The sequence below is a fragment of the Cebus imitator genome, unplaced genomic scaffold (assembly GCF_001604975.1).
Source record: "Cebus imitator isolate Cc_AM_T3 unplaced genomic scaffold, Cebus_imitator-1.0 Scaffold92, whole genome shotgun sequence".
NCBI lineage: Eukaryota > Metazoa > Chordata > Mammalia > Primates > Cebidae > Cebus > Cebus imitator.
Window position 1 is genome coordinate 9,085,941 of NW_016107407.1, and position 13,731 is coordinate 9,099,671.

Here is a 13,731-nt window from a genome sequence, read left to right on the forward strand (position 1 = left end):
TTTGATCTGGTGCTTGTTGGCTTTAACATCCACAATGAACACAAGTGTGTTGTTGTCTTCTATCTTCTTCATGGCAGACTCAGTGGTCAGCAGAAACTTGATGATAGCATAGTGGTCCAGTTTGTTTCTCCTGGGGGCGCTCTTCCGAGGATATTTGGGCTGCCTCCGGAGTCGCAGTGTCTTGGGCCGCCGGAAGGTGGGTGACGTGTGGATCTTCTTTTTTTTGTGGCTATGGACACCTTTCAACACTGCCTTCTTGGCCTTTAAAGCCTTCGCTTTGGCTTCGGCTTTAGGAGGGGCAGGAGCTTCCTTCTTCGCTTTCGGCGCCATCTTGTGAAAAAACGGTTGTCACCTTTTAACTTTGCTCCTCTTTGAGGAGTTCTTCCCATCTGAGTTACCTACAGGAGTTTGGGAAGAAGTAGTGGGTAAGGAATTGAAGCGCATAAGATTCACAGTAGTTTTTGTGGGGCATGATAGGCTTGAATTATCATAGATAATGAGGTTGGATTTCTGATGGTGGTTAGTGGAAACAGGAATATAAGACAGATTGGATTTAGTCCATCTCATTCTAAGTGGACTGGGAGCTTGAGGCTGACAGTAAAGTCCTTAGGATGTAATGCAGTGAATTGGTGATATAAAGGGCCTGGGCAAGGAGAACCAACTGGTGCAGTATATGTCCGATACTGTGACTACATTGGTGGCCCCTTTAGTGGATGAGCTACTTAGGAGAGAGTGGTTCCCAGCTGGCCCATAGGGATTTCTGCCTTGGCTTAATTCAGTAGTATCTTGAGACTATCATATTGGTACGGTAAAGTTTTTGCCTTTCCATAGAATATATGTTTAATGAATGTTAATCTAAATAAGTATTTGTTGTTTTTGTTCTTTTTTCAGGCTACAGACAAAAGAAAAGCTTTAGAAGAGACCAAAGCCTATACAACGCAATCTCTAGCTAGTGTTGCTTATCAAATAAATGCATTGGCCAACAATGTACTCCAATTGCTGGATATCCAAGCCTCTCAGCTTCGGAGAATGGAGTCTTCCATCAACCATATCTCACAGGTAACAGCTTGTAAAAAGCTTTAAATTCAATTTAATTAAACTGCAGCATATGCCAAAGAAGTAAATAGCCTGCATATATGGATTTCTGGCTCATCTTACTGGTGATAATCATTATCACTGTTTTAGTTTGGTAACCTGCTCTTTTTCTTTTAGTCCTTTTTTTTTTTTCCCACTCATGATAAACATGGCAGAATATTGACCATTTTAACCATTTTCAAGTGTATAGTAGCATTAAGTACATTCACATTGTACAACTGTCACCACTGTCCTACTCTCAAAAGCTTTTCTGAGGTAAAGCTATTTGTACATAATTAAAGGATAGACTTTTTATAAGTTTTGACACACATATATACCCATGTGACCATCAACACATTCAAGATAATGAACCATCCCCGTCCCCCCCACCAAATTTGTTCGTTCTCCTATGTAATCCCTCCCTTTTGTCGTCTGTCCTTAGGCTTTCTGTCCCTATAGATTAGTTTGCATTTTCTAAATTTTTATATAAATGGAATCATATATACTTTTTTTTTTTGGGCTGGCATATTTTACTATGCATAATTACTTTGAGATTCATTCACATTTTTGCATTTAAAAATAGTTCACTCTTTTTTATTCCTGAGTAGTTTCTGTTGTTACACATTTTGTTTATGTGTTCACATGTTGATGGAAATCTGGATTGGTTTTAGGTTTTGGCTATTACAAATAAAACTTATGAGAACATTTGTAAACAAACTTTTGTATGATTGTATGCTTTTATTTCTTTTGAATAAATACCTCTGTGTGGAATGGATAGGTCTTGTGGTAGGTGTCTGTTTAACTAGGAGAACCTGCCAAATTATTTTCCAAAGTGGTTGTACCACTTAGTTTGGTGAGAGTTCTTATCAGGAATGGGGGATGAATTTTATCAAATGCTCTTTTGCATTTGTTGAAATGACCATATATGTGCATGTGTGTTTGTGTGTGTGTGTCTGTTTGTTAATATGCTGAATTGCGTTGGTTTGTGTGTGTGAGGAATTTTTGCTTCTGTACTCTTGAAGGCTGCTGGGCTGTGGTTTTCTTTTTTGGTAATGCCTTTGTCTGGTTTTGGTGTCAGTGTAATTGTTGGTTTTATTGAATATATTGGGCAATATTCCATCTGGACCTGGAGTATTCTTGGGGAAAAGGGTTTTAACTACATATTTAATTTCTTTTGTGGATACAAGCCTATTCTGTTTATCTGTTTTTCCTTGAGTGAGCTTTTTGTCTTTCCAGGAATTTAGCTATTTCACCTAAGTTGTCAGATTTATTTAGATAAAAGTTTTATAATATTCCTTTTTTTTTTTTTTTTTTTTTGGAGACAAGAGCCTTACTCTGTTGCCGAGGCTGGAGTGCAGTGGCTGGATCTTGGCTCACCACAACCTCTGCCTCCTGGGTTCAAGCAATTCTCCTGCCTCCGCCTCCCAAGTAGCTAGGATTGCAGGCGCTGGCCACCACGCCTGGCTAATTTTTTGTATTTTTAGTAGAGGCAGGGTTTTGCCATGTTGGCCAGGCTGGTCTCGAAATCCTGACTTCAGGTGATCCACTTGCCTCGGCCTCCCAAAGTATTGGGATTACAGGCATAAGCCATGGCACCTGGTCTAATCCCTTATTTTTAAAATGTCTGTACAATCTATAATAATTTCACATTGGTTATTCTTCATATTGGTAATTGGTGTCATCTTTTTTAAACTAATCATTATGGCTACTACTTTATTGATATTAAAAAACATCTTTGGCTTTATTAATTTTCTGTTTTTTGTTTGCTGTTGCATAGATTTTCATTCTGATCTTTATGCTTTTTCTTTTGCTTACCTTGGGATTAATTTGCTCTTACTTTATTTTATTTATTTTTATTTTTTGAGATGGGGTTGTGCTCTGATGCCCAGACTGGAGTGTAGTGGCGCCATCTGGCTCACTGCAGCCTCTGTCTTCCAGGTTCAAGCCTTTCTCATGCCTTAGCCTTTTGAGTAGCTGGGATTACAGGTGCGCACCACCATGCCCAGCTAATTTTTTGTATTTTTAGTAGAGACGAGATTTCACCATGTTGGCTAGGCTGGTCTTGAATTCCTGGGCTCAAGTAATCTGCCTGCCCTGGCTTCCCAAAGTGCTAGGATTGCAGGCATGAGCCACCACACCCGGCTTTATTTTATACTTTATTAAGGTGAAAGCCAAGGTCATTTACTTGAGACCCTTCATCTTTTCTAACATAGGTGTTTAGGTCTGTAAATAGTAGATTTACTATTACTATTCCGTCTAAATAGTAGATTAGCTGTGTCTCACACATTTAGATTGTTGTACTTTCATTTTCAGTAAGCTCAAGATAATTTCTAAGTTTGCCTTTTTGTTTCTGTCTGACCCAGGGGTTATTGGAAATGTGTTACTTAGTTTGCAAGTATTTTGGGGTTTTGCAAGGATATTTCTGCTGTTGATTTCTAATTTAGTTTCATACTGGTTGGAAAAATAATACCTCATATTTTTTTTTTTTTTTTACTTTTTATATAGCTTTCCCCCTCAGCTTTATTGAGATATAACTGACATAAAAACCATATGTATTTAAGATGTACAGTGTGATATTTATATATATATATATATATATATATATATATATATATACGTTGTGAAATGATTACCACTATCAAGCTGACTAGCATATCCGCTTTATACAGCTACTTTTTTTTTGTGATGAGAGCATTTAAGATCTACTCTTTTTAGCAAAGTTTAAGTCTACAACACTATATTATTAACTGTAGTCATCATGTTGTACATTAGATCTCCAAAACTTATTCATCTTGCACAGCTGAAGTTTTGTACCCTTCAAGCCACAGCTCCCCATTTCCCTTACCCTCCAGCCCCTGACAACCACCATTCTACACTCTGCTTCAATGAGCTTTGATTTTTTTAGATTCCACATCTGAAAAAGTGAGATCATTCAGCATTTATCCATCTGTGCCTTGCTTATTTCACTTACCATAATGTCCTACAGGTTCATCTGTTGTGTCACGTTGCAAATAACAGGATATTTTTTCTTTTTTTTAAGGCTGAATAATAGTCCGTTTAAATAAATATATATGTATGCACCCCCCCCATATTTACTTTATTCATCCATTGATAGACACCTAAATTGATGCTGTGTCTTGGCTATACTGAATAATGCTTTATATGCTGTGAGTCCTTTCATATTTGTTAAGAATTGTTATGTAGCCCAGAATATGCTCTGTCTTGGTAAATGGTGTTTTGTGTGCATTTGGGAAGAATGTATATTTTTCTCTGGGTGGGTGGAATGTCTGTAAGTCTCATTAGGTCAAGCTGATTGTTAATATTCAGTTCTTCTGTATCTTTACTGATTTGAATTGTTTTATCAGTTATTAGGGAAGGTAAATTGAAATCTCCAACTGTAATTTTGAATGTCTATTTTTCTTTGCATTTAGTCTTTTTTCTGTTTCATGTATTTTGAAGTGATATTAGGTGCACAAATGCTTTGGCTTGTTAGGTCCTCTTGATGAATGGACCCTTTATCTTTGTAAAGAGACTCTATCTTGGGTTAGTATTCTTCTGAAATCTGCTTTGTCTAATGAATACAGCCATTCCAGCTTTCCTTTATCCTCTTTTTCTGCCTCCTTGTGTGTTAATTCAGTGATTATTTTTGGGGGGGGGGTGCTGATTTACTGTAACCCTTTGTTCTGCTTCTTTCTTTCATTATTTCATTCATGTTTGCCTTAGGGCTTCTGGTAAACATCTTTAAACTTATTAATGTCACTTAAAGGTAGACTATGGTATTACTTCAGGAGTATGTTAAGACCTTCTAATAGTTGATTCCACTTGTCTCCTGCCTTAGGGCTATTGGTGTCAAGTTTTTTTTTTTTTTTTTTTTTTTTTGAGATGGAGTTTTGCTCTGTCATACAGGCTGGAGTGCAGTGGTGCATTCTCAGTTCACTGCAGCCTCCGCCTCCTGAGTTCAAGCAGTTCTCTGCCTCAGCCTCCCGAGTAGCTGGGATTACAGGTGCTCGGCACCATGACCAGCTAATTTTTTGTATTTTTAGTAGAGATGGAGCTTCACCATCTTGGCTAGGGTGGTCTTGAACTCCTGACCTTGTGATCCACCTGCCTCTGCTTCCCATAGTGCTGGGATTACAGGTGTGAGCCACCATGCCTGGCTGATGTCATACATTATGTTTCTGTGTGTATTTTAAACCCCACAATGCTTTGTTCTTTTTTTTTTTTTTTTTTTTTGAGTTGGAGTCTCGCTTTGTTGTCCAGGCTGGAGTGCAGTGGCATGATCTTGGCTTGCTGTGACCTCTGCTTGTGCCCCCTTGCGTGGGTTCAAGTGATTCTTGTGTCAGCCTACCTGGTAGCTGGGATTACAGGCACATGCCACTACACTCAGCTAATGTTTGTATTTTTAATATAGATGGGGCTTCACCATGTTGGCCAGGTTGGCTTCGAACTCCTGACCTCAAGTGATCCACCCGCCTTGGCCTCCTAAAGTGCTGGGATTATAGACGTGAGCCACAGTGCCTGGCTGTTATTTTTATTTTTAAAAGCAACTAGCTTTGAAAAAGATTTAATATGAAGAAAGTAATTCCTTTATATTTATCCATACTTACTATTTCTGATAAGAAAATATACATTGTATGATTTAAGTCCTTTCAAATTTGTTGAGAATTGTTTTATAGCCCAGAGTTCTGGTGGTTTTTATTCCCTTGGAATCCTTTAGCATGAAGTGTTGCTCTAGTCTGCTGGTGATGAGTTCTTTCAGCTTTTGTATATCTAACAGAGATTTTTTGCTTTTTACACCTGTTTATTATTGTGGCTGAATATACATAAGATAAAATTGATCATTCAACCATTTTTAATTCTACAGTGGCTTTAAGTACCTTCACATTGTTTTGCAATTATCACCACCATTCACCTCCAAAACTTTTTTCCTTTTTCCAAACAGAAACAGTGTACCTATTTAGCAATAACTCTCCATCCACAAGTGATCCCCCCACCTCAGCTTCCTGAGTAGCTGGGACTACAGACATGTGCCATTGTGCCTAGCTTATTTTTGTATTTTGTGGTATCCTATTGCCTTTTTAGATTTTAGGACAAAATTGTTATAGATTGAAACTTTGCTGAAATAATTTTTTGTTTTTGTAGAACAGAATCTAGTATAAAGTGATTCACGCTGGATATTGGAGACTTGCACAATGTCTGGCAAAAGATTGGTTTGCAGTAAGTGTTTACTGAATTAAAGGAAATCTCTTGGCCAGGCATGGTGACTCATGTCTGTAATCCCAGCACTTTGGGAGGCTGAGGTGAGTGGATCCCTTGAGGTCAGGAGTTCTATACCAGCATGGCCATCGTGGTGAAACTCTGTCTCTTCCAAAAATACAAAAATTAGCTGGGCATGCTGGCAGGCACCTGTAATCCCACCTACTCTGGAGGCTGAGGCAGGAGAATAGCTTGAACCCAGCAGGCAGAGCTTGCATTAAGCTGAGATTATGCCATTGCACCTCAGCCTGGTCAACAGAGTGAGACTCTATCTCAAAAAAAAAAAAAAAAAAAAAAATTTCTACTGCAAAATTATTTAGGAAAAGTATTATAGAACCTAGTTTTTGGTTGATTCTTATATATGGATTATAACCAGAGGATCACTGTACATTTTGTGTATAGGCAGTCATTACTTTGGTTACTGGAGATTATAAAAAATGGTGATGCAAGGGCTGGGCTTGGTTGGCTCATGCCTGTAATCTCAGCACTTTGGGAGGCTGAGGTGGGCGGATCATGAGGTCAAGAGATCAAGACCATCCTGGTCAACAGATTGAGACCATCCTGGTCAACATGGCAAAACCCCATCTCTACTAAAAATACAAAAATTAGCCAGGTGTGGTGGCGCATGCCTGTAATCCCAGCTACTCGGGAGGCTGAGGCAGGAGAATCGTTTGAACTCAGGAGATGGAGGTTGCAGTGAGCCGAGATCACACCACTGCACTCCAGCCTGTCCACAGAGTGAGACTTGATCTCAAAAAAAACAAAAAGAGGTGATGCAAGCTGATGGTATACAAAAAACAATCTTACCAATCAATGGATAAAATTACAGTTGTTCTGTGATCTTTAAGTATTTTGTCAAAACTCTTCTTGTTATAAATGAATAGAGAAATGAAAAAGAGTGGTGCTAGTCTTTAGTATAGCATAATGTAAAGCATTAGAGATATTGAGAATTAAAGGGTTTTCTTTGTTATAGTTTGAACAGTGCTTGCTACCTTCTCACTGTGCAAGTTGTTATGAAGCACACATTTTTTCTGTGCTTCATAAAAAGACAAGTTGTCATTCTTTTTTCTCTATGTGGATCAGCCCGTCTCGGTATTTTATCCTTTGGATTTTAAACGTTGTGAAATATCTTCTGGAGTTTCTTTAATGTAAAGTTTTTGTGGGTATCATTTTATCTGTAGTATCTTCTCTTTCATCTCAGCCACTTTGTTCATTTATGTTAATAAGTTTGCCTTCACAGTATTCTTCTGGCTGTATATCTGTAGTCTCTTGAATGGCAGCAATGTCAGCATTCCTATATTCATTATTTCTATTTTAAACCCATTTACATTCAACTGGAATTTCACCTCTAGCAGGATCACTTTTCATGTCTTTGCTGCATTTTCATCTTTGTTGGCTAGTTCTTTCTTTGATATCCAGTTTTGTAAAATGTGACAATGGCTTATTTAGAGGACAAGGAAGCAGCACAACTATGTACTTTGTAGTCTGTGGATGAACTTAGTATCAGATATACAGAGACCATTCACCAATAAAGTTTGAAACAAAGACATGATTGGTCACCAGTAATGATACTCATCTGTTATTTATGTGGACTTATGACCTAGCAGCAAAGTTTGCACTTTGTGTAATTACTCATAGTTCTTGTGGTAACTGTAATTTATTTATTTATTTATCTTAAGATGGGGTTTCACCATGTTGGTCAGGCTGGTCTTGAACTCCCGACCTCAGGCGATCCGCCCACCTTGGCCTCCAAAGTGCCTGGATTACAGGCGTGAGCCACCACGCCCTGCCTATTTATTTTTAATGTTTTTTATTTTTATTTTTATTTTAAGGCAGAGTCCTGTTTTGTTGTTCAGGCTGGAGTGCAGTGGCACAACCATAGCTCACTGCAGCTTGGAACTCCTGGGCTCAAGTGATCCTCCTACCTCAGCCTCCTGAGTAGCTGGGAGCACTGCATACTACCTTACCCAGCTAATTTTTTTGGATGGGGGATGGATAGAGATGGGATCTTGCTATGTCACCCAGGTTGGTGTTAAATTCCTGGCTTCAAGTGATCCTCTTACCTTGGCCTTTCAAAGTGCTGGCATTACAGGTGTGAACTACTGCACCTGACTGTAACTGGAATTTAAATTGTGTAGTTGGAGGACTGGTGTTAACTAAAATATGGTGACTGAAATTCATGCGTATCAGAACCGTGCAGAATAGCTTCCTATATTCCGTTTCTTCAGTAACAAAACATTTTCAAATTAGTTTTCGTCTTTAGTTAATTATGATCTCTGTGTACTGCTGAGCTTACTGAATTCAGTTTTCATTCTTTGGAAGATGTCTTAATTTATACAATGTAGTTATTTCAGTAGATTTAAAAATAAAGCTGTTAATACTATCAGTTGACTTACTGAGTCATAAAAAATTTAAGGTGACTAGGTAAAATGAAGCTTTTGTAATTCTATAAATTACATTTGAATTACTTGGAACTCTTAAATACAACTGAAATCTAATTGGCTAAATTCAGTTAAAAACAGGCTTTTTGGGGGGCATTCTTTCTTTTTTTTCCATAATAAAATAAAGTCAGTTTATTAAATGCTCAATTCTCAAAATTATGTATTTTTTCATTATTTAAAAAAACTTCCATGCTCTTTCATTCCCCTCCCTCCACTAGGTATTGTCCAAGTTTTATCAAAGTCCACAAAGTATAACATGTACCCAAAAGCAGAGAAGACAGGAGGTTTGGAGGACAAGGTACGCTGGGTCACTACCCGCACTGCAGAGTCTGCAAAGGCTAACTCATGCTTGGGGCAAAGAATGGAAAAAGCTAATACACAAAAAAAGCAAAAGAACTGGAGTGGGCAGCCTGACCAGAGACGTTTACAGTTTATACCAATTTACAAATATTTAGGGTGCCCACCAACTCCAAGAGAACAGACCAAACTAACCCCATAAAGGAAGACCTCTCTGCCAGGGCCTCCTCTCCCCACAACCTCCTCTGAAGAATCATTAGGAAGCCCAAACAGCTTCACAGTTCTGGCTTCCCAGCTACTGTCATATTTGCCGTCTTTGTCATCACAGGCAAATGCCAGCAGAGGCCTTTTGGGGTGCCATGCCACGGTGAAGGTCGGAGACTCACACTGTACCTCCCATAGCTTGTCCCCTGTCTCCACTTCAGCGATGTCAATAAAATGATCTTCCGATGCTGACGCCAGCATTTTCCCATCATGGCGGAAACTGAGAATCCTTACAGGCCAATGCAGCCTGGAAAAGCACGGAACACACACTAACTCGTCCACATCCCAGAGGCTAACCAAAGCATCCTGTGGCAAAGTACTTTGGGGGGGGGGGGGCATTTATTTTTAACTGGGGAAGGAAAAAGAATATTTTCTTGCTCTTCCAAATTGTATTCTTAAAACATTGCTTGAGTCAATGCGTTGTAGTGAAAGAAAGAACTTTTTAAAATCTCTCAGAGCTTTATGAGGGATTTATATTTGTCATACCTTGCGTGTTGGGTGGTGTGTTTTTAGTTAAAATTCTGCTTTATAACCTAATGTAGCATCGATTATATGCCAATTAAGACATAGTCTCAAATTTTAGAATTCAGAGCTTGTTTGAGTTTTCAGTTTAAAAACTTTTAAACTAAAAAAAAAAATCACCTTCAATTCTATCAGGACTTGGATAAACTAAATCTTTATTTCAGAGAAGAGTTCCTTTCCCCTCAGTGTGGAACTTTTAGCTTTTTGTTTGTGTGTTGGCATGTTTTAGATTTATAAAGTTTTCTACTTTAACAATTTTACCCCCAATTTTTCCCATCTTAGATTAATAGTTACAAAATATTAGTAACTTTCTTTGGTAAAGTAATTACTGAGAAGTGCTTTCTGTAACTAATATTCAATTCTTTCTTTGTGAGTTTTTAAAAGATTCTTATAGTGATACTTCTTGTGACATAATAGTCATCTAAAGGTGCCAATCACTTTTCCTGGAAAATATAGGAAGTAATGTTAGGAGAGGGTATGCAACTGTTAAATTCTTTCATATCACCAACTTAACTTTTTCATGATTGAAGTATTTGCTTTGTAGAGTGCTTAGTAATGTTTATTATCATTTCTTTTTCCATTGACAATTTTGGGCTTTCCTCAAATCATGGAACTGAGAACTGGAAGGGACATTAGATCATTTGGTTTATTCTCTGATTTTATAGTTCATGACACTGATGCCCAAAGAAATAAATGATTTGCCTGAAGTTGTAGGTAGCTAGTATACCATTAGAAATCAAAAGATGGTCATCTTGACTCATAGATGATCCATTGATTTTTCTCTTCTGTACTACAATGCCTCCAATTCATAATCAGAGTCTCCAAAATTTAGGAATTGGATGAATTGCCCCATCCAGTCTGTTTCTATAGTGGGCTCACAAAACCTTATATAACAAAGCTTCAAAGTAACTGCGTCTTTCTTTTAGGGGACTGTTTAGTTTTATATAGGTCAAAATGTAGTTACTATGGGTACTGCGGAGGCAGGGTGGGTACGTAGAATGGCAGTGCTAACTGAGTCAGTGCTCTGGTTTCTCAAATGTTTTGTTAGGATCCTTTTATATCTTAAATTATTGAGGATCCAAATGGGCTTTGGATTCTTTGGGTAGATCTTCCAGTATTTATCATATCAAATATTCAAACAAATTTAAAAGTATTTAGCTCATTTAACAATGCAATAGGCCGGGCGCGGTGGCTCAAGCCTGTAATCCCAGCACTTTGGGAGGCCGAGGCGGGTGGATCACGAGGTCAAGAGGTCGAGACCATCCCGGTCAACATGGTGAAACCCCGTCTCTACTAAAAATACAAAAAATTAGCTGGGCATGGTGGTGTGTGCCTGTAATCCCAACTACTCAGGAGGCTGAGGCAGGAGAATTGCCTGAACCCAGGAGGTGGAGGTTGCGGTGAGCCGAGATCGCGCCATTGCACTCCAACCTGGGTAACATGAGTGAAACTCCGTCTCAAAACAAAACAAAACAAAACAAAACAAACAAACAAAAATGCAATAAACCCACTATGAGTTAATACAAAAAACATTTTAATGAAAATGTTTCCAAAACAAATTTATGAGAATAGTGGCATTGTTCTTTAATGTTTAGTAGAAGATCACTGGGTTCTCATGTCTGCGTCTGCATTTTCTCCCTTGTGATTTGTTGTTTTGGAAGTATATGAGGAAATCTTGCATCACAAAAATACGTAGTTAGAAAAGACAGGATCTTGGTGACTTGAGGAGTCTTTAGATCAGTCAGAGAACTATTGCTTTATATGGTTAATACAGTTTAGTAACTATAGATATGTATTTCCAATATTATATGTAGGCCAAATAGCTCCCATTAAAAAAAAAAATCACTCAAATTGATAAAACATCTCTATCTGTAGTTTCTTTTGGCTCTCCATCATACATTGTTTTGTTCCATCCTTACTGACTACTTAGTGATGTTTTTGGTGCCATTATCCCCATTATGAAGGGGGTTCTTCAAATTCCTAATGGATTGCTGATATTTATCTTAGATTTTCTCAGCCAGTTTCTGAAAGGTGTTTCATGAATTCTTTTTTTTTTTTTGAGATGGAGTCCTGCTCTGTGGCCTAGGCTGCAGTACAGTGGCACGATCTCAGTTCACTGCAACCTCTGCCACCTGAGTTCAAGTCATTCTCCTGCCTCAGCCTCCCAAGTAGCTGTGATTGCAGGCATGCCCCACCACGTCCATGTAATTTTTGTATTTTTACTAGAGACAGAGTTTCACCATGTTGGCCAGGCTGGTCTTGAACTCCTGACCTCAAGTGATCCACTTGCCTCTGCCTCCCAAAGTGCTGGGATTACAGGTGTGAGCCGCCACTCTCGGCCATTTAGTAAGTTTTAACATCAAGCATGCTACTCTTTGGCACTTACTGGCTGAGTTGTGTTTCCCCCTCCACCCTCCCAAATTTATATTTCTAAGTCATAACTCCCAATACCTCAAGAGTGTGACTGTATTTGGAGACAGGGTCTTTGAAGAGGTAACTAAGTTAAAATGAAGTTAAAGGGTAGGCCCTAGTCCAATATGACTGGTATTCTTCAAGGAAGTGGCAAGGTGTGGTGACTTATGCCTGTAATCTCAGCACTTTGGGAAGCCGAGATGGGTGGATCATGAGGTCAATAGATGGAGACCATCCTGGCCAACATGGTGAAACCCCATCTCTACTAAAAATACAAAAATTAGCTGGGTGTGGTGGTGTGCGCCTGTAGTCCCAGCTACTTGGGAGGCTGAGGCAGAATTGTTTGAACCCAGGAGGCAGGGGTTCAGGGAGCTGAGAAGGCGCCACTGCACTCCAGCCTGGTGACAGAGGGAGACTCCGTCTCAAAAAAAATAAAGAGAGAGATAGATTAAAACACAGAGGGAAGACCTTGTAAGGCCATGAAGAGAAGATGGTCATTTATAAGTCAAGGAGAAAGGCCTTGAGAAGAATTCAGTCCTCGTAATATGTTGATCTTGGACTTGTAGCTTCCTGAGTCATGAGAAAGTAAATTTCCTAGCCACACACCTGTGGTACGTTGTTATGGCAGCCCTAGCAAACTAATACAGCACTCTTAATGTTGCCTAGCACTACCACTTTTATACTTTTTTGCCAGCTATTATGGATATAAACTTTTCACCAGAACCTTCAATACTGACAGAAAGATATAATATAGATTGATAAAGTGTCATTTGCCATTCAAAATCAGAAAAGTATGACATGTTCAGTCAGTGCCCAATGGCTAGGAGCATTCATTAGCACTCACTTGATATGGCTGATTTACTGTGAGAAAAGTGTGTTAACTGCACTCCTCAGTACTCTGGTGAATTTGTATGCACATCTAATATTTCTGAGATGAACCATGCTATGCTGTGTTAAGCAACGCTTCCCAAAGATATCCCTAGTCCCTGGGAATGTGGATGTTACCTTCTAGCAGAAGGGGCTTTTTGCAAGCATGAATCAAAGATCTTGAGATGGGAAGATTATCCTGGATTATGCAGTGGGCTATAAATGTAATCACAGAGGCAGAGGAGGATTTGACACAGAAGAGCAAAAGTGGTGTGGAAACAGGAGCAAAGATTAGAATGATGTGGTGACAAGTCAAGGAATGCTGGTAGTCACCAGAATCTGGAAGAGGCAAGCGAACACTTCCTCCTGAGTCTTCTCAGGAAGGCTGGCTCAGCTCACTCCTGGATTTGGTCCTGTAAGATTTTGTTCAGATTCTGGACACCAGAACTGTTAAGAAGATAAATTTCTGCTGTAATTTATACAAATCTTCATATAAATTTATACAAATTTATACAAACTTTCTTTTTTAGAGATTGGTTCTACATGAAATAGATTAAAATTGGGATTTTAAAAGGATGTTATAAAATTGTATAATATT

The 13,731-nt window shown here is 38.7% G+C and overlaps 1 protein-coding gene across 18 annotated transcripts in view; it reads left to right on the forward strand.

Annotated features, from left to right (window-relative positions):
* The window catches only part of ABI1 (abl interactor 1), a 126,512-nt gene that overhangs the window by 42,679 nt on the left and 70,102 nt on the right, over positions 1 to 13,731 (forward strand). For all 18 annotated transcript variants that reach the window (XM_017535489.2, XM_017535494.2, XM_017535490.2 and 15 more), the window contains exon 2: positions 892 to 1,059. In XM_017535489.2, coding sequence (XP_017390978.1) covers positions 892 to 1,059 — 168 coding nt within the window. The remainder of the gene's footprint in view (positions 1 to 891; positions 1,060 to 13,731) is intronic.